At 40.7% G+C, this 27,595-nt stretch overlaps 1 protein-coding gene across 3 annotated transcripts in view; it reads right to left on the bottom strand.

The window, feature by feature from the left end:
- AFAP1 (actin filament associated protein 1) overlaps window positions 1-27,595 on the bottom strand; it is a 128,100-nt gene that overhangs the window by 18,774 nt on the left and 81,731 nt on the right. For 2 of the 3 annotated variants that reach the window (XM_063457736.1, XM_063457737.1), the window contains exons 7-13: window positions 24,985-25,077; window positions 24,532-24,613; window positions 21,254-21,403; window positions 15,919-16,130; window positions 14,973-15,118; window positions 6,723-6,840; window positions 5,695-5,958 (exon numbers count right to left, since the gene is read on the bottom strand). In XM_063457736.1, coding sequence (XP_063313806.1) covers window positions 5,695-5,958; window positions 6,723-6,840; window positions 14,973-15,118; window positions 15,919-16,130; window positions 21,254-21,403; window positions 24,532-24,613; window positions 24,985-25,077 — 1,065 coding nt within the window. The remainder of the gene's footprint in view (window positions 1-5,694; window positions 5,959-6,722; window positions 6,841-14,972; window positions 15,119-15,918; window positions 16,131-21,253; window positions 21,404-24,531; window positions 24,614-24,984; window positions 25,078-27,595) is intronic. The other variant, XM_063457738.1, reaches the window with a different exon arrangement.

The following is a 27,595-nucleotide window of genomic DNA, read 5'->3' as shown; positions in this document are numbered from 1 at the left end:
TAAAATCATGTGATTTCTAACATATAGCTCGAAAAAAACAAAAATCATCAATAAATTCTGTTATCAAACTGTTTAACAATAAGAGTTTACCACAAGAGTCAGTTGGGCCCTCCTGGCCTATTGTTCACGTATGTTATACATATTTTGTTAGAATTAACTTTTTGTGTTGTATCCTATTCTACAGCAGTGCGTAATATATTGGTGCTATATAAATAACTGTAATTGTAAATTATTATAGGCAGATGGAGAGACAATCTTTGTAAAGTAAACAGGAAAAAAGAGGGGGTTCATATGGAACAAGGGCATCGTGAGATTAGTGCTTGGTGAAAGGGAGTCAGGGCTAAAAGATGGACAACAGAACATAACATAACGGGTGCTGTGTAACCTAAGAGGAGAGCAGAGTGTATGGGGGGGTGTGGGATAGATTCTATGGGACAATCCATTTAGCAAGGAGCACACTATAGGAACACTATAGTCACCAGAACCACTACAGCTTAATGTAGTGGGTCTTGTGTCTATAGCCGGTCCCTGCAGACTTTTTAATGTATACTCTGGCTTTTTAGAGAAAAGGCAGTGTTTACATTGCTGAATAGGAACACCTCTAGTGACAGTCATCCAGACGGCCACTAGAGGGACTTCCTGTGTCGGTGGTACACTGTGTGCAGCACCTACATTCAGCGTCTCCACGCTCTGCATGGAGGTACAGAATGTTAGCAATAGAGATGCACTGATTAAATTGCATCTCTATGAGGAGATGCTGATAGGCTCCTTCCTAAGGGAGAGCATTGGATTGGCTGAGATTATCAAGATCTAGCATAGCGAGCCAGGGCCAGCTGCTGCAAGACCGACGCTGTGTGGGAGAAAAGGGGAGTTTAAAAACTTTTTTACTACACAGAGGGGGGCGGTGTCAGGATTACTGTTTGATCCAGCACGTAGAACTTTATAGCACGGGTGACAAATAAGTAACGTATTACCGGTCCTTAGAATGGCCGGATTTAACGTACATAGAATAGTCAAAATACTAGCCGAGGTCAGGGAACACAGAGAGGGACGCAGCGATGAGGAAAGCCAGGAGTCAGGATACCAGAATATAGAGAAGTCAATAAACAAAGCCAAAGTCAAAAACCAGGTAGAAAACTAATAACAGGAACGCGCTCTCGGACAACCACAAGGGAAACCACGACAGGGCACTGAGCAGGATGAGAACTGGGCCTAAATACCCCTCCTTTAGATCTGATAGGCTGTAACCGGCCTTTGACCCCAAAGTCAGTTACCAGGTTTCATTTGCATAATTGCTGCTCAGCATTAACCCTTCTGTGGATTAGGTTGCTGCTCGGCACAACTTTTCCTGTGTGGACAGTAAATGTCATTAACCACATTTCTATAAGCGGATGAATACGTGACAGGCGGCAACCTAAATAGTGTCAGGTAGACATGTTTGTGTTCCTGACACTGTAATGTTCCTTTAAGTGGTTTCTTAAACTCAGTTTAGTTAATTTCTAGTCTGAACCTGCAGGTTGGATAGATAGATAGGATAGTTAAAGGGACACTATAGTCACCCAGACCACTTCAGCTCAATGAAGTGGTCTGGGTGCAATGTCCCTCAGGTTTTAACCCTTCAGATGCAAACATAGCAGTTTCAGAGAAACTGCTATGTTTACATTTGGGATTAAGCCAGTATCTAGTGGCTGTCTTCCGGACAGCCACTAGAGGCGCATCTGCGACGCTGGAGGCATATTATGCCTCCATTGCGCAAAGCATCCATAGGAAAGCATGCCGCGCATGCGCATTCGGCTCCGCTGACGTCGGCAGGGGGAGGAGAGGTCACCAGTGCCGAGGGAGCCCAGCACTGGAATCAGGTAAGCTGCTGAAGGGGTTTTAACCACGGGAGGGGGCACCCTCAGGGCACTATAGTGTCAGGAAAACCGCTTTGTTTTCCTGACACTATAGTGATCCTTTAAGATAGATAAGATAGAGTATTTGAATATTTACCCACATAGTAAGATAAGTGAACTAAATATATACGTGAACATCGCATACCGTACAGATGTGTAAATGGAGATTCTGAGGCAACATTATAAAAGAGAAGCAATCAATAGGGACATTCTATTGCTGCACTAATCCAACCTGACCCCATAAATACAGTTACAGCCCACCATGCCTTGAATAATGCCAATCTGTACTTAACTATTCAGTGTTTGCATGGGGAGGACATGATGTAACACAAGGCAATGTGAAACTTCCCTTTATGGTAATAATGTCATTCCCCCCAGCGGCTGGGATAGCAGTCATATTATATATTTTTATACAGATCTGCTTGTAATTAGGCATTTCCAAATATAGTGCATTACACACTAGCAATATAAGTTGACTCAAACATTGATGATTATTATTATTCTATAAACCTGACTCTTCAGATGGCTCTGTGCACGCAACTTCAGAACGTATGACTAGTGTTACACATAATGAAATGACTTTCAATACATTTGCAAGACAAATGCAATTACAAAGCATAAATGCGCGGAACGCACAGAAACTATATACAGTGTGTTTAACAATGTCAGATTCCATTACAAGTTTATGTATCGCAGCTCATATGGTGGTTAATAAAATAAAAAAAATATTGAAAACAGGAGTTCGTCCTTACACGGCCCTGGGCGTAATTCATGATGATTGTCTGTTGAGCTCATATAACCCTCGCAGGATATCAACAGAGAAAAACATAAGATCCCCAAAAAATGTTTATGGTTATTGGCAATAACTCTATGCAGGTAGGAATCCTGTCGCTGTGACAAATCATGAAAAAAAGGGCTTAGCAGTAACAAATCACAGTGTAACTCCCAGCACCTGCAGGCACCAGCTGTGTATCGTGAAAGTTACAGCACAGAATTTGTGCTGTTGTGTGCTATTTTGCTTGCGTTAAAAGAGAACTGGATACATCAAACACACCACTCTCCACGCAAAGTTATTTGAAGAAATTTAAGTTTGAGACCACAGAGATTAGGTAAACCATGATCATTTTATCATTTTACGTGTATGTGCAGAGCAGTGGTTCTAAGTGTGGATATGGACCCACAGTTCCCTATGACCCAAATCATGTAGATAGGATAGGATCTGCACTATGACCCATTCTTTAATTCAAATATTCTCTCAGTTGCCCATTCTTCAATTGTTAGAACTAGTAAATAAAATTCTCCTAAACAATCTCTCCCACTGGTGTGCACACTCTACTGCCAGTAAAGTCTAAAGCCGAATTTAATTTATTACACATTATATACGCCACAGATATAAACTTAAGTCATCTGTTTTTCTTTTTTTGTATCTTTGTTGGTTTATGGGGGGGGGGGGGTGTTGCGCAGTGTGTGGGCAGGAAATCAGGAACTTAATTCCGATAATAAATCCAGAATGGATATAGGTTTATAGCACACAAAACAGAATCTTTTACTTTCATAAAACCTGCAAGGCATCCAAATAACATGTTCAGATGTCAACGTGTGTGCTAGAATTCTGTAATCATCAATTCATCGCAAATATCAGGAAATGAACGCATTCTAAGTACTAAAAAAATAATGGTTTGTTTTATTGTACTGGTTTAAGCCTACATGCCTTTTCTACCATCAATCGGGGATTTCTAAAACATTGCCATGTCAGGCGGGTTATAATTAAAAACAACAATCAAGTACTAACCTGGTGATACAAGCGCACATTTTAAAGCAAATTCCTGAAATATCTATGAAGATGGAACACCTGAGAGGGAAGTGCCTTATCGTCTAACTAGGAGTAAGGATGGAATCATTAGTTTGGAACCATAGTAAACCCTGCAAATGCAAGCAATGGACTATTGTTGGATCTGATAGAGAACAATGCTGGAACCACTGAGAATGGGCAGCATACCATTCTTTCAATGTAAAGGAAAGTTGACCACAGAGGTGGTATTGCCCTTTTTAATGAAAATAATTACACCGTAGGAATCACCGCTAAGGAATGTTAATCCTGTCTGTGCAAGCAGCAGGTCAAATAATTCAAAGAAAGGCGGGGAAATCAGCTTGTCAAGTATATATAAATGGATGGCTCCAACAGCAACTTCCAACAGTCTGGTTGCTGGAGTCAACAAGTCTCAGCACACTCAGCCAGCAAAATGATGGCTGAGTGTACTGGGAATTATGGATCATAATGCCCCAGTTTGTATTTGCACAGGAGATTGTATGTTGTTTTCTTGAAAATCGGGAAGACATGCTTCCTCTTATGCAGCTTAGGCTGAGAATATTGGGAGTTGGAGTGCGAAAGAACAGAAGAACTCAAAAAGGTTTTATAATGCCATCACGAATGAAGATTTCCATAAGCTACACAGTGGTCCTGAAATATTTATAAGCACCTGCAGGGCAATTAAAAGCCCTGTCGAAACATTTTTTGTGGACAACATTTTGCAACTTTATGAGTGCGTTTTCTCATATCTGGTACTAGTGTTAGAATTGTCCTTTTATTAAAAATAAAAAAATAAAATTAACTTTAAAAAAGCAAAAGCTGAATTATATAAAATATAAAATGGAAATATACTCGAGCAAGAATACCCAAAAAATCTAAACCAAATTAAGTGGCATTGCAAGCAATTAATCAAAATGAGAATGCCTCGGACTGAATCCAAAGACAACAGCATATGACAGCTGCATACTCCCAATGGTGAAATGCGAGTGCTCTTTTTTTACCAGGCTGCAGAGTTAGTACATAAAAATAGTATGTCCCTTTAAAACATATAACATGTTCTCAAGGCTACTCGGGAGCTGCTGAAAGCATTGCTCAGCTTCAAGCAGATATACGCTTTAAACTGTTTATTGGTATTATTCCGGGATGCTAACTGAAAAGGCTGATTGTTTAGAGCCTAAGGACATCTCACTCAAAATTCCGTAAGCATTACTGTTCTGTAATAAATGTTGCCATTTTTCAATGAGACACTCCCACTATCTCTGCTTTCTCTTTATATACATTCACATCTCAGTGGAGCCATTTAAACGCAAAACAAATCTTGTGAATTGAGACATTTGCGGCAACTATACTGCTTAATCATTGTCAGTTTATAACGATTTGTTTCTTTGGTTCCTGACATATGTCAACATCGGGACAAAACCAACATACGAAAATGAATAAATAAATTACAACGTGTAAATGATAGAAAACAAAAAGTAAACTAATACAAGCCGTAATAAATTCATGGCAAATGAAAAACAGAACATGGCCCCTATAATATGGTCTCTCTGCCTTTCAGAAATATAATAAACATGTCCATGACCAGCCCTCAAGCTACAAAGGAAAAAACATGGATCAGACCTCCCTGGCCGCTGTGTCCCTGTGCGAGATCCAGTCCTCTTTGGTTTCTAAATCCTATTGCACTTGATGTAATCCAGACAGAATCTTACTGGCCTCATCTAATCTCATAAGAATCTCTTGTAACAGCTACAGGGCCTGGCTCACCCATGGGATGTTCAATAATATTCTCAGAACACACACAAAAAAAAGCACATTCCAATAATGTCACCAATTCTGCTCACCATGGGAAATAGGACTCCTGAAAATGTCTGGTGAACCATTTACACGGATGTTTGGCTGAATTTACTAGAAATATTTCAAACTTGGAGACCATGGGACGGAACTCAGGGAGTGGATGGATGGTGTTGACAATTGGCAGTGATTATGTACCTGGGATGTAGTATTCAGTGATCCCCTCCCCACAGCAGAGGTGTTAGTGACAGGCGAAGAAGAAAGACTGGATGAGACAGGAGATTTGTAGTGGTTAGGAGAAGATTTGTCAGTGGAAACCCTATTGGCCTTTTTGTCAGCTGGTGGGTAGCGCGCAAAGATTTTCGGAGACGGTAAGTTATCGTACAGGCCTGCATTATCATAAAGCACTTCTCCTCCCTTCTTCCAGCTATGAGATGTAGCAAAGTCATCATCAGGTCTCCACTGCAATACATACAACTCATATATTAGCAGACAAAACAACATGCAGGAAGGAAGGAGAAAAGTGAAAGCAAACACAAACCAAACTTAAGGTCTTGTGCAAAGTCAGATATTGACAGATACGGGGACACCGAGGAACCTACAAAAATCGCCAAACCATTATTGACAAATATTATTGACAGCATTAATGTCGAGCCATTACCATGTAAAAGAAAATAAGGATAATGCCTAAAATGACTATAAACTTTTTGGAGAAAATTCTTCCCAGGAACAGTGGCAGCTTATTCAGCAACTAGAGTATCATTTCATATAGATACGGATTAGAAAACGTCCTCACGTATTCAGACAACAAGTTAAATGTCTTCTTTTCAGAATACCGGGTAACATAAAAAAAACCATTTTCTTTGCCAGCATTCTTATAAACATTTAAACTCACTGCTAAAAAAGTTCAATCAATAAATATATAATCAACCATCAACTAACAGTGCATAGTCAGCGTAAACCAAGACAGCAAGCATTAACAAAATCTACTCTACTCTTCCCTGCTGACTTGGTGTTTAACCACATAAAGTCAAGGGCATTTGAAAGCCTTCAAATAAATTACAAGTGAGTATTTTGCCAGCGTGTTCTACTGCATTCTTAGAAATCCATGAAACAATAATGTGGTCATAAAAATGAGATGCGGACAGTTATACTGGGATCAAGTGAGGGGTCATTGATTAACGATGTGTTCTTTTAATGCACATGCCAACCACTCTTGCTCTTACCAATCCATTAATGCACGGGACGTCATCATAATGCAAGGACACGCCACTGGGACACGAATAGCCATTGGTAGGGGCTTCTCTATACGGATTTGTGGAGATCACTCTCCTGTTCATAAAACTGGAATGAACAAAAAAAAAAGTTATTTTTTTTATTATTTTCGAGAAGCTATCATGCTTTACAATATATAAACAGTGACAATGTTAAGAAGATGTGCAAGTAAAAATAAAAAAAAAAAGTTATCAAAATAAATATTGCGTGGGATAGGCATAAGGCTATCCTAACTATAAGATAAGGCCAGGGACTAATGAAAGTATTTAGAAAAATTGAGCAGACTAGATGGGCCGAATGGTTCTTATCTGCCGTCACATTCTATGTTTCTAAATAAATGCAATTCTACAGTTATGGTGAGCTGCTTGTGTGAGAGAAGAAACACACGTGATCACCATAGTGCAGACCAAGTATAGTTTAGGAAAGAGATCAATGACAGGAGATGCAATGTATCTGCTTTGTCTGGGACAGAGGTAGAGACAATGCAAAAATGGACCTTGTCTGCTTGGGCCAGTGATAGAGGTAACAAGAGAAAGATCTACTCTGTTTGGCGCTGTGATAGAGGAAATATAAGTCGGTATGTGGCCATTCCCAGCGTCACTCCCATACACACTGTGACACTGTCCTCCTTCCTTTGTCAATAATGATGCAAGACATTAATTTAAAGGCCAAAATGATACTGCATTTCAATCCAGTGTCAATATTCATGCAAGTCAATCCTTCTATAATCCAAATGTCGCTATGCTTTGTTGCTGCGTCAATATAAACGCAACCTTACTCAGACCAAAGTGATGCAATGTGTCAATCCACCGTCAAGAATAACATGAACCCATATGTCTATGACCCATTTATAGCCATTGATAATAAAAGTATGATGTCATTCCACGGATGATCTCAGACCCTGTGTCCTCTAGTGGTTTCTAGAAGGTGAGAGACCATTTATATTGCATTTTTTTTATTCTGGAAATTTGACTTTGACTTGTTTATGGACTACCCGGATTTCTGTACTCCTTGACTTTTAGTTTAATTCACTGTCTTCTCGTCTTTCTGTATCCCTTGACCTTTGACCAATCTTGATTATGTGAGAATGTTAGCCTGGCCACCTCTAAGGACCGCTAATATGTTCCATTTACCTAGCTTTCCTTTATTTGCGTATTGTGACTCCATGCCAATCATAACACACAGAAAACACAACTGCTTGGGTCTATGATAAAGGCCGCATGAAACGCTGAAGACGTAATATCGATGGAAAGAAATATTCTCTTGTGTGCTTAGAAATCCTGCTGTGAGCACTAACATAGGAGACGTGTAATTGTGGCTCCTGCATGAAAAGAGAGTGAGCTACAACTGGGACAGATTTAGTTTTCCCCAGATCGATTGCCTATAATAAATAATTCATCGTGGAGAATTTTCACCTGTGAATCTTCACACAGACTGCAGATGTGTCTATGGCTGAATAAAATATGAACTCACTGTCAATTACTAGGAAATTGATGAATTCAAAAAGAAGACAAATAGAAAATAAAATATATATTAAGCAGATTCTTGATGCAGTTAATCAAGAAATAGAAGTAAATCTTTTTTCTTTTCTTTTTTATAACATATATTTTTTGCAGTTTGCCCATAAGTAGATATAAGACTGACATCCAGGAATTGTGAAAAAATGGCTGATTTTTTTATACATTTAGGCACTTTTTAAAGTGCAATTAAGATGGGATGCTCCTCAAGCAATGGGTTTGGAATGGTCCAATGTCCTCGGCCACATTTCTCCCATCGTCAGTGAAGGTAGTGCAGGGGCAGTGTTCTCATGTTACTATTATACTGAGCTAGCACTTGCAGAGATACTTCCATTCCACAGCACTCATTCAGTTACACTTTTTAATAAACTGTAATTGCAATAACATGCCAGCTACACGACATGATCTACATTCACGAGACTGGCTGTTTGCTTGGCCGTTTTTTTTTTAAATCACTGGCCATCGAAACGATTCATCCAAGAAAACATGACAACTTAATGAAATCTAATAAGAGAGGTAAGCATTCATCTGCGGAGATATTGTGAACACAGGCTGACACTGCTAAACAGAATAAATGGTTCAGAAAGCACAGCATTTCGCAGATTTTTGGACATTAACAGTGCCACTATTTTAATACCAGAATATTAGTTATAACAGCTCCATGTCACTGCTGTAAAAAAAATGCATCAAGCAGTGACCCTTCACTTTGGATACTCTGTAGGTCATATCGAGAAAGAAAATAAATGCCTTTTTGGATCAGAGGAACAGATCTCTTGTGTTAATGTGGTTAAGTAAGAACTTGGGGGGCGGAGCCTGACGACCAACCTGTAAAGACGCCATCTTATACAGCTCCTAGATTGCCGATTACAATCCCGGCGATATCACCCTACACAGGGGCCATCCGAGCAAACAAAGTACATACCCGGCACCACAACGCCGGGGCGAGCAGTTTGATGCCCTTTTTTCAAGCCGCCAAGCAACCCAGGCAGCGGCACAAAACCGCGCCACACCAATCCTCAGCCTCGAGGCACTCCTCGGCGGACAGAGAGCAGGTCGTGAGTACCCAGCCTACCCCTTGCAGGAAGCACCAAACATGGGCCGACGCACCCCCAAACCCACGGCTGGAGATAATCCCCAAGGTAGGGACATTGGGGAAATGCTGCTCCGACCAGCGCAGACCGCGCCAGTATATGCGGATCCCCCGCCAAATATGGCCCCAGTCCCGGAGACAGAGGGAGAGGGGACCCCACACAGGCAGAACCTCCAGGGGCGACCCACAAAACCCCCAGCCTCACCAGAGGACTCAGCCCCCACCACTAAAGGGGACCTGAAAGCCCTCCTAGTAGACAACCAGAAACTACTGGCTGCAGATGTAGCCCTGATTAAAAGGGACATGCAACAAGTCACAGACCGGGTCACAAATGCAGAAAGGGACATAGCAGGAGTCCACAATTCTATGACCACCCTGAAAGACTCAGTCCAATAACATGTACTAGCAACCCAAATAATGTCCCTCGAAGACAAGCAACGCCGAACACATGTAAAGATCCGCGGCATACCCAACACCATCACCACTGAAGAACTGCCGCACTACATACGACGTCTCCTGACTACAATCATGCCACAACCAGCAGCTAAGAAGATCACACTGGACGGGATATACCGTGTAACAGGCTCAGCCCGCACCGCACCAGACACCCCCAGAGATGTCATCCTACGATGAGTCACCATATATGACAAGATCCAAATAATGACTGCCCTGAAAGGCAACACGCCACTAGAATTCGAAGGAGCTCAGTTATTATTTTTTCAAGACCTCACCAGAGCCACTTTACTTAGACGCAAATCCTTCGCCCAGTAACGTCCGCCCTACGCAAAGCAAACATACTATACAGATGGGGTAACACCGGCTCCTTACTTGTCCATCACGCTGGGACCACTCACAGCCTCACCTCCCCGATGGGAGCCCCAGCCTTCCTATCTGCAATGGGACTGCAACAGAGTCAACTTCCTACTACAGACGACAACCACAATGTAACCTGGGACCCAACAGCCAGCACCTCAACTGGACAAACAGTGGAATACCCACAGCATCCGCATACCTGACCTTAATCTGGGACTATACCAGCCTGGCCTCTGAGCAGCCAACCTGAGCCAAGGCTATTGAAAACAACTCGGACCAACTAATTGCTTGGACGTTTACCCAAACCGATTAAGAATTTATAACGTTATGGTTCCACGCTTATCTCTTTATTTTTGTTACCTTCCTTTTCTTTTCACCTTGTTTTATTTTCACTTTTATTTAACTTTCCCTTTTTTTTTCTCCTCTCTCATCATTTACTTTTATTTTCTTGTACGTACACGCAGTCATCTCACCACAACGCCTGAGATAGGTACCACAACACCAAAACATAACAGGATCTATACACTGGCCTCTAAGACGCAGGCAACCTAGCAACAAGAGGCGTCTTAAATACCCCCCCCCCCACCCCCTTAGGTCATGGGTCACACTAAGCGTGCCAGACTACCACTAAGACATCTAACGGACCAACGTCCACACAAACATGCATAGCGCACCGCACATAGTACCCAGAAGGTACACACACCATGGCACTATATACACACACCGAAGCCAACCTGAGATCACACACACGCGTAAGCTCCTACGCAGCACTGCAGCCTCATGCAACACAAAGGAGCATACCTCACATCCCACGCCTGTAGTATCCCCGGGAGTGCAACACAACCAACCACTAGCCTGTAGAAATCTAGCTAGTTCCGGGTTTGTCCCCAAACATGATCAAAATAAGAAAGTGCTTGCCAAACGCATTTCACTGTATAGCTTGACACTAACCCGGAGAGTATACTCACTATTGCTGAATATTTGCAAACTACCGATCTCATGAAATGCTGAGTGTAACTTTCTTGTACAACTGAGCACAGAAAAAAAAAGAATAAAAAAAAAAAAAAGAAAGAACTTGGCTCTTATTAGTAACCCTTTAATTACCAAAACAAATATACATGTTTTTTCCCACTTTTGTTTGCTTTAAAAAAGCAACATTTAATGTACAATGTCTCACTACCCAAGTAAGGATCACCAGATTGTAGATATAAAACATTTCTTTGCCAATAACCCATTAATGCCCAAAAAGTGGCTGTAACAGACAGCACCCCCTCTTGCAAACATTAAAGCGGCACTGTCATGCCGAATCCCGTTTTTTTTTTAACCCCCCTCCCGCCTCCACTACATCCAATTGACCCCCTAGTCACCCCCAAATGCCCCTAAGCCCCCCAGATTACCTATTTTTAAATCTGTATCTTCTGCCCCGATCTTTATTCAGGGCGCCGCCATCTTTGTGTGGGTAGGTGAAGTCCCTGTGGGACACGTCATCTACCCACACTAGACAGACTGTGAGATTCCCGCACATGCCCAGTGAAACACCTGGACATGCGAACGGGAATTTCACCTATTCATTCATTCATCAGACAGACGAATGAATGAATGAATAGAAAAAATCAGATGAACCGGACATATTAACCGTTTAAATACTCTGTTTAATATAAAATTTGTATTACAAGCGTGGGAGCCCTCCCTGGGTGAACATGGATTAATTTTTTTTTGCGCTCGTTTTTTTTTTTTTTTTAAGTGCGACGGGTATGATGGATTTTTATTTGGCTTTTTGGGGGGCTGAAGAAAGAAGAATTTAGAAAAAAGAAGACGTCAAATGGTAAGTTTAAATTTTTTTTTTTTACAGGTAAGTTATTTTATTCCCCCCTCACTATTTTTAGGGTGAGGGGGGTAGGTAGGGGATAGAATGTTTTGGGTGGGGGGGGGGTGAATAGGGGCTTGGGACCCCTAGTCACCTTGATGGGGGGGGGGTCATTTAGGGCCCCCACCCACCGCTAAGGGGTGGGGGCCAGGGGGGGGGGGACAGTAGGTCCCCCCCTTATTGTTTTATCAGGGCCCCCACCCACCGCGCAGGGGTGGGGGCCAGGGGGGGAGGACAGTAGGCCCCCCCTTATTGTTTTATCAGGGCCCCCACCCACCGCGCAGGGGTGGGGGCCAGGGGGGGAGGACAGTAGGCCCCCCCCTTATTGTTTTATCAGGGCCACCACCCACCGCGCAGGGGTGGGGGCCAGGGGGGGAGGACAGTAGGCCCCCCCCCTTATTGTTTTATCAGGGGGGGGGCAGGTGGGAAGGACAGTAGGTCCCCCCTTATTGTTTTATTAGGGCCCCCACCCACCACTCAGGAGTGGGGGCCAGGGGGGAGGACAGTAGGTCGTCCCCCCTTATTGTTTTATCAGGGCCCCCACCCACCGCGCAGGGGTGGGGGCCAGGGGGGGAGGACAGTAGGCCCCCCCCCTTATTGTTTTATCAGGGCCCCCACCCACCGCGCAGGGGTGGGGGCCAGGGGGGGAGGACAGTAGGTCCCCCCCTTATTGTTTTATTAGGGCCCCCACCCACCGCGCAGGGGTGGGGGCCAGGGGGGGAGGACAGTAGGTCCCCCCCCCCTTATTGTTTTATCAGGGCCCCCACCCACCGCGCAGGGGTGGGGGCCAGGGGGGGAGGACAGTAGGTCCCCCCCTTATTGTTTTATCAGGGGGGGGGCAGGGGGGAAGGACAGTAGGCCCCCCCTTATTGTTTTATTAGGGCCCCCACCCACCGCTCAGGGGTGGGGGTCAGGGGGGAGGACAGTAGGTCCCCCCATTATTGTTTTATTAGGGCCCCCACCCACCACTCAGGGGTGGGGGCCAGGGGGGAGGACAGTAGGTCCCCCCCCCCTTATTGTTTTATCAGGGCCCCCACCCACCGCGCAGGGGTGGGGGCCAGGGGGGGAGGACAGTAGGCCCCCCCCTTATTGTTTTATCAGGGCCCCCACCCACCGCGCAGGGGTGGGGGCAGGGGGGAGGACAGTAGGTGTCCCCCCCCTTATTGTTTTATTAGGGCCCCCACCCACCGCGCAGGGGTGGGGGCCAGGGGGGGAGGACAGTAGGTCCCCCCTCCTTATTGTTTTATCAGGGCCCCCACCCACCGCCCAGGGGTGGGGGCCAGGGGGGGAGGACAGTAGGTCCCCCCCCTTATTGTTTTATCAGGGCCCCCACCCACCGCGCAGGGGTGGGGGCCAGGGGGGAGGACATTAGGTCCCCCCCATCTTTAATCCCCGCGCGGGGGGAGGAGGGAGGTTTATTAGGTTTTTGGTTTTTTTTTACAGTGAGCAGCCGCAGGCTGCTCACTGCTTACTAGATATGCCCCTACTCGCCTTATAGCGAGCAGGGGCATATTATTTACTAATACTAAGTAATCTTTACTTATTATTAGTACATTTGGCTGAAAGACCAATTTAGGTCTTTCAGCCTTTTAGTAGATAGCTCCCTAATACCGTGGGAATTAGGGAGTTATCTACTAAGCGGCTGCAAGATGCAGCCGCGGCAATGAATAGGATCGGAGTTTCATTCATTAGAATGAAATTCCGATACGATCAAAGTACCGAATTGCATCCTAACACCAATGGAGAAACTCTTCTCATTCTGTTAGGATGCAATTCGGCAGTTTTGCCGGCGTTCTGTCTAAGTGACAGGACGTTCGGCAATACTGACAGGAAGCATTGTGGAAACAGGGAGGAAAGCTAGGGATCATGGGAAAATTGCTCTGACCAGCGGAAATGAAGCACACTTTGCTCCTCCGCTGGTCTGAGCTGGTCAAGCGGAGAAATCCTCCATAAGACAAAGAGTCCCTACTTTGTTTGTCTTATGATTTTAAAGAAAACTAAAGAAGACAGGAAGAAAAGAATAACAGATCCTGAGAGAGGGGGAGAAGAGGAAGAGATTGAGGAAAGGTAAGTTCGGCATGACAGTGCCGCTTTAAAGATCATACTAGTACTACTACAGTCAAGGAGGGGGCAGTGGTGAATGAGTTCTCTCATATGCCTCTTAGCATAATGTATAGAAAAAGTACTTGTAAGTGAAGCTACATTTATATATTTTGTGCCAAGTGGAAAACGTCAAGTCTGGACAGTATAAATATAAATGGCTAGCTGAGAATTGAATTACTTGTAATCCAACAACACATGGGGGAGTGTATTTGCACACCCCCAAATAAAGGATATGCTCAAGTTGTAAGTATACGTATTTGTATATTTATGTTTGCCAGTTTGCAGAATATTATATTTTATTTCAATTCATTTAATCTGTGTAATTCTTTCATTCCACAGGGATGTTAAAGAAGTGGGTATCACTGCAATATATAAATGATTCTAGTTCGATAAATCGATTGCTCATGGAGAACGCAGTTAAAATTGCGAGTATTTCTTTTTGTTTTTCTTTGCTTCACTTAGCGTAGACTCACCTTGTAACATGTAACTTTAAATGTGACGAACAAAGCAATGTCTACTCACGCTTTCTTTACTTAAATTTGTCTTACTTGGACATATTAACCGTTTAAATACTCTGTTTAATATAAAATTTGTGCAAATTATCAAGCCACTACATACCGTGAAAGCAACTTGTATTACGCTGTTGTGGCGCTTGTTTGAACTATTATGTCTATCTGCACTACAAAAATAAAGAATTAAAAAAAAAAAAAATTGCGAGTATTTCTTATGCTTGCTTTCAGTACAACCATTCTTTATTTTCGGTATATGGGAGACCAGGAGAATGTCGTCATTTGCATTTGAATATCCTTACCAAAACGACTGTTTTGCAGTCTGTATCACATTAGCCGTTGTGTCCACATCAATGTAATCATAATGTAGAGCTCCAGGATCGGTAGACGAGCCAGTCTCTGCCAGCAATATTCCAATCCACCTGCCCATGTTTTCTGACGAAGAAGCCTAAATATATTAAAAGAACAAAACATTATAGCGAGAACACTGACTGACAGCTGCTGTCAATAAGCAGTATTACAGAGGAGAGGGCAGGGGGCACTCCAACATGGACTGATCCTCCTTTAAAAGGATACTATAACCCCTTAAACAATTTTAGCTTAATAAAGCAATTTTGGTGTGTAGATCATACCCCTGCAGTCTTACTTCTCTATTCTCTGCCATTTAGGAGTTAAAATACCTCTCTTCGTGTGACTTACACAGCTTTCCTAAACACTTCCTGTAAAGAGTCATCTAATGTTTACACTTCCTTTATTGCAAATTCTGTTTAATTTACAATTTCATAACTCCTGCTCTGTTAATAGCCCAATAGACCCGGCAGGCTGTGTCAGTCACAGCCAGGGGAGGTGTAACTAGAGCTGCATAAACAGAAACAAAAGTGATTAAACTCCTAAACGGCAGAGAATTGAGCAATGGAACTTCAGAGGTATGATTTATGCACCAAAATGTTACGCTAAAGTTGTTTTGGTGACTGTGCACTAACAGCAAACTAAGGCATCTCTTGTTAATGCTAGAAACATCACAAAGCCATACAAAATCAATTCCTTATTTTCTATGTTGATGTAACTGGTAAGCTCAGTTTGATTTCTCGGTATACATACATATATGCTGTTAAATTCACAAAAAACAACTACAATAAGACTAATTTTAAAAAAAAGCAAAGTCTACATTATTATGGCAAACAGTAGACAAAACATAATAATGCAAAGCATCAGAAATGTTAATGCACTGAGCAAGCAAAAGGTTACCTCCAGTACAGCGACTTCCTGACCATTACGAAGGAGCCTGAAAGTCAAGGGATGTTTGGAGTCCAGGCCAGGAATAACTTCACACCCTCGGAGAGGGATTGAAACTATGTGGGTCTTCAGATCTGTCCGGTCTTTGTGAAAGATAAGTTTATTATCTTTGACTCTACACCAGCGTTCCCTCCAGCGGTTGTTGGAAAGTACATTTAAATAACCTGAAATAAAATAACTCGGGTGATGAGGATCCAAAGTCACACAGAAAATGTTCATAGAGCAGTGCGAAACACCTAAACTGGCCACAGAGCTCCACAATGCACCTAACCTGACCATAGAGCATCATGGGACACCTAACCTAACCACAGAACCCCACAATGCACCTAACCTGACCATAGAGCCTCATGGGACACCTAACCTAACCACAGAGCCCAGCAATGCACCTAACCTGGCCACACAGCCCCGCAATGCACCTAACCTGACCATAGAGCCTCATGGGACACCTAACCTCAGAGCCCCGCAATGCACCTAACCTGACTATAGAGCCTCATGGGACACCTAACCTGACCACAGAACCCTACAATGCACCTAACCTGACCAGAGAGCATGGGACACCGATCCTAACCTCAAAGCTCCACAATGCACCTTACCTGACCATAGAGCCTCATGGGACACCTAACCTAACCACAGAACCCCACAATGCACCTAACCTGACTATAGAGCCTCATGGGACACCTAACCTGACCACAGAACCCTACAATGCACCTAACCTGACCAGAGAACATGAGACACTGATCCTAACCACAGAGTCCCACAATGCACCTAACCTGGCCACAAAGCCTCACAATGCACCTAACCTGGCCACAGACCCTGCAATGCTCCTAACCTGGCCACAGAGCCCTGCAATGCACATAACCTGACTGTAGAGCCTAATGGGACACCTAACCTGACCACAGAACCCTACAATGCACCTAACCTGACCAGAAAGCATGGGACACCGATCCTAACCACAGAGTCCCACAATGCACCTAACCTGACCATAGAGCCTCATGGGACACCTAACCTAACCAAAGAACCACCCAACCTGACCACAAAGCCTCACAATGCACCTAACCTGACCACAAAGCCTCACAATGCACCTAACCTGGCCACAAAGCCTCACAATGCACCTAACCTAACCTAACCACAGACCCTGCAATGCCCCTAACCTGGCCACAGAGCACATACCAAACATGACCACACTGATAAGCTGCCATAATAAACAAGATGTAAGACCGTTAACACCTTGTTATAGAACTCTGCACAAAATGAAGATACACTGAATACTGTGAATGTGTAGAGGACAGGCCCAGACATTCAGCAGTTAGAAATCAAGATATAATTTAGGAACTTTGTTGTAATTATAATAATTCTGCTGATTGTATGAATTCTTAATTTGTGTTCAAAGGCACAAATGTTAAACATTTACATGACTGTTATTCAAAGCTTATAAAGTAAAACAGGATTGAAACTTTAACAAGCATTTTTATTTAACAAGAAGGAGCATATTACACTTATGAGGATAATTAAATGTTTGACAACGGTAATAACCATGTGAATGAGACAATATTCTGCAAATGAAAGGCAGCTCTGCGGCAAATTAAATTATAAAGCAACCAAAGCCACAACAAACTATTATATCATTATTATATGTAAGTATAGGGAGCTTAATAGAGAGATTAATGTGCATATACCAGTACTTAGTAATACAGCTGATTAAAAGGGTTACGTACCAACCATATACTTTGTCAGGCCTGAATGGGCCACCTGGGGTCCAAATGTAGCAAGTGGTTATATTTAACTTTAAAAATAGTATAAAACAAAAGCAACAGCAACGTTCATTTATCGTTTTTAGAGAAGAAAAAAAACTAATAAATGTATAGTATATCTGATCTAAAATATTAATGAATACAAAATCACTGTATATGTGGGGATAGATTGAACAAGATTTACTCTAACAGTGCTAGGCGCTAACATTTAAATCATTCACCACCCAAAACTGGAATCTCTATGCATAGACCAGTGGTTCCCAACCTAGTCCTCGTGGAACCCCTATCACTCCAGGATTCAGGGATTACCCAGTTGTATCTAACGTGTTTAGAAAATAAATAAAATAAAAAAAAACATTGGACACAACAGAGTGATGTCCTAAATCCTGGACTGGTAGGGATTCCACGAGGACTGGTTTGGGACCACTGGCATAGACAATGGACATTTAGCTGTGATATATTCCTATTGTTGTGTTGTAATTACTTCTGTTGTAATTACTTATTAAATACTTTATTTATTTTTTTACAATGTTTTTTTTATTAGCAATTTTTCATATCAATGTTTGTCAAAGAGACTTCCATAAAACATGCACAGAAATGCGGGAAAGAAAAAGGAAATATGTCGAGCTGACACCTTAAGGTAGCATGCAAAAATGGGGGATAACCTGTAAGCAATGAATTTATAACCAACAGAAAAACAAAACTTTTCTACCTATAAGTGTGTGGTGTTTTTGTGAGGGGGGTATACAATGTAACTTTTATTTAACCATTTAAAACAGAGGGAATAATTGTGTAGAAAAATAAAATAAAAGTTAAAATCAATTAAAGAGGACAGTCCTTACAGTTTTCTCAATTTAAGCAATATGAAAAGGGCTGAAATGCTGTATATTGCAGTGAGATTGAGCCCCTTGTTCTCTGTATTTGGATGTAAGATATCGTGCTAATAATAGTTTGCCAAATTTAGCAACAAGTCTTAGATACTTGTATCACTATATACAGAAATATACAGATGCAGCAGTGGGAGTGCAAATAGGCAGGAATATTAAACAGCTCACATTCCTAAATATGACGTAAGTCTGTTTTAGAAAACCTGTCAATGGTTAATGTCAGGAGATGAGGCTAGATCCTACGAGATAAATGCTCCTAAGTTAACAGTATGGATCACTAGTGCCTTCGAGGGCAGCCCTTAGCAGAATATGAAAGAGCTGAAATGCTGTATTTGAGCCTCGTGTTCTCTGGATCTTGGTGTAAAATTATAGTGCTAGTAACAGTTTGTCAAGTTTAGCAACAAGTCTTTAGATACTTGTATCGCTATATACATAAAGATACAGATGCAGCAGTCGGAGTGCAGACAGGTATGAATATTATACAGCTGACATTCCTAAGTACAACGTGAATCTGTATGAGAAAAACTGTCAAGGGTTAATGTCCGGAGATTACGCTGGATCCTATGAGATGAATACTCCTAAGTTAACAGTATGGATCACCTTAACAAAAGCCTGCTCTATTTAAAAAAAAAAAAAAAAAAAAAAAAAACGTTTTTTATATTATAAATAATCGAGGTGAAAATAATGTTAGTACTGAGTGGTAGGAAGGTTGAACCTATAAAGGACTGATATCTTGTTGATTTTCCGATGCTATTTGATTATTTGATCCCCCCCTCTCAAAATATTGTAAAGCGCTACGGAATCTGTTGGCGCTATATAAATGGCAATAATAATAATAATAATAATAATAATTATAGTGTTGGTAACCATTATTGAACGCGGTAATAAAAGACAGGCACTAATAATGTTTCACGTAAACGTCCTAAGCATCTGACACGCGCGTTTCGCCAGCTTAGCTCATCAGAGGCGAACCAGACATAGGTAAGTTTTGAAGTATTTAAATGATAAAGTCGTTCATGATTGGTTGTGGATTTATCAATTAACCAATGGTAGCTTAGGGTTATTTGGTAAACCCTTTCGTTACTTCCTTGTCTGGATTGGACACAAGATTTAGAATTAAAAACATGTTTAATGTTATAACTGGGGAGTTTACTACTCTCACAAGTCTTTATAAATAAGTATGTTGTAACTAGAACGGATAGGTGTAAACACATTTTCTCAAATATCCTTTTTATATTGGGGTATTAAAAATGTTCCAAATAATGAGATGTATAGGACATTTAGTTTGCTAATCTCATAGATGTTTTGTGGTTTTCTACTCTCTTGAATTTATTTTGATTTATTCATGGTCATAATTAGAACAAGTCAGTATCTGACCAAACTTGAACAATGTTCTGTCTAGGTGTTTGTAACCAGCATCCTAAACACTAATAGGATCTTTAAAGTATAACAATTGGCCCCTACATAGCTTATGTATCTAATTTACCCCTACATTGCCTGTGTATTTAGGGGTAAGAAAATTTGTAAGTTTATGTGTACTGAGTTTGTTCTACTGTCACATGTAGATGAATATAATTTTTAGAGCTAGGGGCTATGTACAGGGTTACGTGGATAATATAGTTATATAATTGGTATTATTATTACTAGATTGTTTATTTATGAATAAATGGTGTAACATTAAATTCTTCATTTAGTCCGTGAGGGGACAAAGTTTTTAGTTCATGTATCCATCTGGATAAAAGTTATATTTTAGACCCCTCTCACGAAGACATCACACACTTATAGGTAGAAATGTTTTGTTTTTCTGTTGGTTTGAAATGTACAAAAATGCTGATCATTACCTCATATAGTATGTGGCTAAGAAACATTTATATCGAAGTGAAGATAAAGCATTGACAATTTTATGTATGATGGTTCTATTGTGTAAAATGGACAGCCTGTGGAGCAAGATCTAGTACGAAGACTCTAAATCAATGGTAAGTATCTAACTTTAAGAGCAAGTGAACTTTGAGTAGAAGAACATGCCATCTGGTAGTGCACCCCTAACCATGGGGGTTAGGGGGTGGGGGAGGAGACAATGAGTGCGAAGCTAAATACCCACTGAAAGGGGGCTAGGCCACTGCCAGCAATGCTCCAGAGGTTAAGGAGACAGGTACTGCTACACCTCGTTGGAGAGTATACTGTGTGTGTAGTTTGTTACATGTAAAAAAAAAAATTACTTCTAAATATTAAATGTGACATTAGATTTCCAATTACAGTACATTAGGGTGTGCACTCGGAGAAAAACACCATTTCAATTTTACTTTTAAAAAATGAATTGAAAATATTAGGTACAGTAATATTAATACAGTTTTTGTACCACCAATAACCAAGATTACCAAGATGTCTTCTCCTCCAACATAACAAGCTTATCCAAACTCTTGCATAAGCGTATATTAAGACCTAAATGGTTTACACAGAGGATATTTTTTGCCCCGCATTGGAGTGTGCATGTCTCACAAGGTGGAACCCTTTTGCACATCTGTAGCCTTTATAAAAGTGTAAAGTAGGGTTAGCAGGACATTCTGGACTGGTGGTGGGGCTATGTTTAAAGAACATGAATGTTGTATATACTGGCCTATTGTTCTGGGGTGGCCGGTGGACACTTACCGCATGTCGGAACATCTTCTTCTGCCGATGATGTTTGTTCGTCAGTGCTAGGCTTTTTCTTCCCAAGGCCCATTATTTTTGTTATTTTCTTTCCTGTTACTTTGGTCACTGTCCCTTTTGGTTCAGTTTTTGTAATCTTCTTCCTTTTAACTGAGAAATAATCTTTTTGAATATTTTGAGAATTTCATTCCCTACTCTTTCACTTAAAGTAAAACATAACATTTATGCAACTGGTTAAATTTTGTGAACATACATTGACACCTTTTTAAGTTACGGACCTATGCAAATTTGAACTCTCGGTGGCAGAGATATCGGTAGGTCAATAGTCCTCAGCCTCTGCAATGTAGACCTAATAGCAAGATATAACTTTCTTGGAATATTTGGTACAAGTCCTAAACTGTTTTTTTTTTGGACACTGAATTTGTCTCCAAGATCAAATATCCATAGTACTTTGAGGGATGAAGGAAGATATTTAATTTCATCCTCTTCCATGAAACATTATCCTTAACTACTGAATCATGAAGGTGCATGGCTTATGCAATAAGGCGCTACTTGTCCTGTCTCAAATTCTCTCAGCGGTTATTGGACAATCCTTAGATCTATTATCTCCAGTGTGGGGGTTGCCCTACCATTTAGGCACCCTTACCATTTTTTACACTGGCAACATTGCAGGTTGAAGGCACATTTTGACTTTCTCAAACCATAAACCTGCTCAGATGTAGAAATCAAGAGTGGTAAATTCATTATTATTATTCAAATTCTTTTTTTCTGTAATTGCTCCTTGGTCTGCATGCGGTGCTTCATATATCAGTTTATGTATATGTGTAAACTTGGAAAAAATTGATTTCTGAACGGCAAACCTAATGTAAATTCCAGCTGTTACTCGAATTTGTGATGTTGTCATCTCTCTGAGACAGTTTCTCCATTTCAATAATTTAGACATTTTTGTCACTGTTGTACTTTCAATTCAGAAACAAACCATTGGTACTCTGGTAGTTGTGTTGTGTTTCTTTTCAAAACTCAGAGCAAAGCGCTAATTATCAGACATCTTTTACAACTGATGTATACGGCTATCTAGCAATCAACTTAATTGGAATCTCTATTCCAGATGTGTTCGTTACTATAATTATTTTCTTTACGTTTACCATCCTATATTAAGGGGGGAAAAAAGTCATGTCTCCTATCCTACACAGGTCAAAGGCAGGACAAGTCTAAATCAGAGCTACAATCTTTTCACCTATCACTATATTGGTCTTCATGCATCTACCAAAGTTGCTTAGTTGTTAAAGAATTAATTAAAATAAAGATTTGCAAAGCCAGTCTACTTTACTTTCTCAAACTTTAGGAGTGGGACTTTAAATGTATGTACAGCAACACTGGATTATACTGCGATTACCTAAAATGTGGGTGCAGCTTAGCTTTACGAAACTTTGGTAATTGGTCAGAGTACAAGCCACACATCCAGGAACCATGGGGGGGCCGGATACACTACACAGCACTTACAGCAAGGAAGCAGTCTATGTAACAGTATAATGCTACCATGTCATTGATGTAAAACTACAGGTGGTCTACTTAGGGGACTTCAGGGGAAGTCATATTCCCTGACAAACAGGAAGGTACACGTCTTGAAATCATTCAGCAGTGACTGTAAATGATGTCTTGTTTATAAAAGAGGAGGAAATGGAATATGAGCTTACGTAGATGAATACCTCTATATTGCAATTCTCTACTGCTAAAAGGTTTATAATATCCTTATCCAAAAATACACATTTAAAGGATAAGAGGAGATTAGACATCCAAATCTTTTCAGTAATAAAGCCAGTTAGTTCTCCATCGTTTAGCCTACTGGCAAACATTGTTATTCTCATCGCTGGCTGTTTATAATGATTTACCCCTTAAGGACCAAACTTCTGGAATAAAAGGGAATCATGACGTGTCACAAATGTCATGTGTCCTTAAGGGGTTAATAGAGATTACCGCTATGTAGAAGATAGACAGAGTTAGACTGATTACACTTGATTCCAAATGTGATCCACATTGTTTGCTGTAACCACTCATCTGTATATAAAATTATGTCATGTGAAAGCAGGATTGACAGTCATACATCCAGGATATAAATAAAAGTCAAAATACGAAACCAGACAAGACCGCCTGCACTTTCTGTGTGTTTTGTTTTAGCATATAGAATAAAAATGAGAGTCAATACACAAACATTCTGGGGGACCTTTTTGTACTCAGAGCAGACCTCAAACATAACGCAGATTTCACATGATGGCAGCATTTGATTTAATTAGTTTGGCCGCAAATGCGTATCTCTAATTCAGTACATCTCCATGACTACTGCTTTACTCCCAATACAAGTAGATTTTTTTTTTATTTTTTTATTCCAGACCCTGGTCCCATTTTTGGGACTTCATGTTCCCTTTAAAATAGTCAGTTAAAGGAACACTCTAAGGTCGGAACACAAAGATGCATTCCTAAACCCTATAGTGTGAAAAACACCATCAGGTAAGTGAATTCTGCACCACAGGGGAGCAGGGGGTGTAAAAGGGGTGCACTATAGGGAGCTAAAGTGCCAGGAAAACAACTTTTCCTGGCACTATGCATATATTGTTCCTTTAAGTATGTTTTGATCTTCACAATCTAGAGTTTGTCGAGATCTTCCAGATATAATAAATACATATTAAAAGTTAAACACTGAAAATGGCTAATGCTGGAAAATAAATTAATATTCTAAAATGGCATCTGCCAGCAGCGATAGAAGTCATAGAACCCACATGCTATGCACTGGAAAGAGCTTTAAATAACAGCATTTTCATCCAAGAGATAATTAAAACACATTTTTTGAGTGGGGAAGAAATTATGGGTGGGACGTGATAGTTTCAAGTAAACTGGGGAGCTATAACGCATATTTTTTTCAATGTAGTCATATCAGGACAGAGAGACCCACCTTTGAAATATAAACAAATTCATAAATACAGAAAAGACTTGGGATGCTTGTTATTCTAGTAAACATTATATATCTACAACCACTGGAAGAAAATTAATATCCATTTTAAATTGCAATAGGAACTGGACTAAATAATTCCGCCTGACCAAAGCTTTGCTTTTCAATTCTTCCCTCGAGACACCAAAGGTATTTTGTGTTTTTTCATTTGCGGCTTGTTGGTTGTTTTTTTTTTTTAAACATAAAGATTTTTAAAAAGTAAAAAAAAAAAAAAACCAGAGAAACAAATAACTGTTAAGTATGAGAATAAAACAATATGATTCATACATACCCTGTTCTTTGCCATTAGGAACTGCAGTCCCATTCTCCAAATTACATTCCCCGTCAGAGCTAGGTCTTTCTGAGGATAACTTCTGTACCAAGTAAAGAAATACATTATTTAGTAGCTTCCAGAACGAGACATATCAGATCGTATTGTAATTTAAATCTTTCTCACTATATTACAATGTGTCTGTGCTGTATTCCGCTGAGCTAAGCCCCGCTGTGCATGGTGAGCCTATTGGCTAAGAGCATCAGATAAGGGCTATCAGCTAATGGGCACCTCAAACATTTTACCTACATAACCTTAGAGGCTGCCCGAGCTGTGTAGTGGTTATGGTGCTTGAAGTGTTCCTTTAAATGGATGAACAACATGAACAGTTACTGATTTTATTTGTTTCCACACTGTGTCTATGAATTTGTACCAGGAACTGCATGATCCATGCAGATTTTGTTAAGGTCTTACCTTCTCCAGCTCGGATTTTGGCACCGGAGAACTTGAGGATTGGCCATCGGAGTCGACAGTTCCACCATAACTGCTACAAACATCTTTTATCACCTGCAAAAACATCAAAAGTTAAAAGTTGGCAATAATAAATGCATATACCAGCAACGAAAGAATGCATGTGTTGCAAGATGTTCCGGAGTTATTCAATAAACTCTACCTAAACTTAAATAAAACATTCAACGTCCTGCTCAGCCATTTAGAATTTTGCAAAAATGTTTCCTACTTATGTAGAGTCACACTCCAGCATGAGTCTAGTTAATGGTCAAATCTCCTCATGCCTATTGAATAGGCTGAATATGTGGTTAATTTAGGATTTATATATTTTATAACAATTTCATTAGCAGGTGTAATATCCACAAAATTGTCCGATAACATACGCACACAAACATCCAAAGCTGTTCCTAGGGCAGAGACCCAATAGAAACAGAGATCATAGAATGGTTTAGCATATTATATAAAAAACGTTTTCTTATGAAAACAAAGATGATGACGACTGTGGTTTAAATATATATATATCAATTATACAAACAGCATTCAGAAACGTTTCCCTTCACAAGCCTTAACTACAGAGAATTAGTTTACGTCAAAGTGTTGAAGAAAATGAAAAAAATATTCTAATAGGACTACAAAATATCTCTATTGAGATATTTCTCAAAACAGTTTAGCATGAAAATCTATGATTTAGGGCTTATACCATTATGTTCACATAAACCTGGATCATTATTAGTTAAGAACATAGGTCTTAATTTAACTTGTTTGAATCAGAAATTATTACATTATTTTAGAAAAACTAATTTTGAAATGATATTTCTACCAAATTTCCCATAGACTTTAACAGTGACGTCTGTAGATAAATCATTTGAAAAGATTTTTTTTCTAACAAAAGGGAACAATTTCTGATTCTAAATCAGACAAATTAAATCAAGGCTATAGTAGGTCCTTAAATACTGCTCCATTATCCAACTATTGTTACCATGTTTGTGTCAGTTGAAAGTCCTTTGGCAAATCTGAGAGCTCTTCATCTCAAAGTGTCCTTTAAAGAAACACTATAACATTAGGAATTCAAATGTGTATTACGCTATAGTGTCTGGTGGCCATTTAGTTCCCTGGCCCCTACCTTTTCTCCCTCACAGCACCAGTCTCTGCTCTATCATCCCACCTCATTGGCTGAGATCATCGAGATTGATGATCTCAGCCAATCCAATGCTTTCCCATAGGAAAGCATTGGGAGGCTATAGCACATGAGCAGAATGCTGCACTACGCCAACCATATGCGATAATCTGATAGAAATAGCAGGAGCTATATCATCAGTGACTGTCCAAGTGACAGCTGCTAGAGCCATTTAAATTCCGCAATGAAAATTGCAGAATGGCAATGTTTTCACTTTCAGGGTTAAAGGAGCACTCTAGTGTCCATCTGCCACCGCGGACCCCGACCCTGGTCAACAAATGGTTAAAAAGAAGGAAATAAAAATTCCCATCACTTACCTGTTTCCAGCAAAGCTGTCCACCTCCTCTGATGCCACGGCGATGGGGATACCTAATGCACATGCACGTCAAACACCACACGTGCATTACGCCTTCCAAAAGGAAAGCACTGACTCAATGCTTTCTTATGGGGATTTTCAAAATGCTGGATGTCTTTACATTGTGTAAATCTGTGAAGCACCTCCAGTGACTGTCTACTAGAAGCAGTCTTAATTCTGCTATGTATATTGCATTGCAGGATAAAGGGGACACGTACACTGCACCCAGACCACTTCAATGAGTGTCCCTTTAAGAAGGGAGGGAATGGGGAACCAAGACCTCTTCACTTCATCAAATTCATGCAAGATTTTCACGTGCACCATTGTGCATTCATATAAACTAGAAGATTGGGATTTTGTTACTGGTCATTCAGCTATTTTTTTCACTTAATTCTGGAGGTATTGCAAAACGGTGCTAACTAACTGTTTCTGTGGACATGGTTACTTCCGACGAGGGACCGTAAAGCTACATCTGCCTGCCTCTAGCACTTTATTCTGCTCAATACCCCCACGCTCATCTCGTATTTCTTCGTTTTAATCTAGGATGGCATCTCTCTCATGGAAATAAATTTAAAAAAACACAAGGAACCCCTGTACTCAGCATCCTGAAACAACACAGCCACCTTAACCATAACCTGTGAATGTTAGTTCATGCTAGGTTTTCATTGGCTCATGCCCCTGGGTAAGTTATTTTGGCACAAGTGTCCTGTAATGCAAGTCTCAGACAAAACACTTGGAAGAAGTCGAGCTATTCAGTCAACTTTTCTTTTTTTGTCACACGTCCCAAACACATAAGTGCTGTCTTGACCGACAGAAAATAATAATGTATACCATATTTAAAGTAAGAGTCAAAAAAAATAAAACTGGGAAGATGCTTCATGGGTTTCAATGGTGATTGTGGGATAAAGATAAAAAAGTTATCAAACTCGTCAAGAAAAAAAAAAAACAATTTAAAGTTTCCACTGATATCTATAAAACCTCTTTTTCACTCATAACTCTCGAAAGAGGTCCCACGCAAAAAAAATATATATATCTTTATTTAT

Source organism: Pelobates fuscus, chromosome 6, assembly GCF_036172605.1.
Source record: "Pelobates fuscus isolate aPelFus1 chromosome 6, aPelFus1.pri, whole genome shotgun sequence".
Classification (NCBI taxonomy): Eukaryota; Metazoa; Chordata; class Amphibia; order Anura; family Pelobatidae; genus Pelobates; species Pelobates fuscus.
Note: the sequence above shows the minus strand (reverse complement) of the source record. Positions and strands in the feature narration are given on the sequence as shown.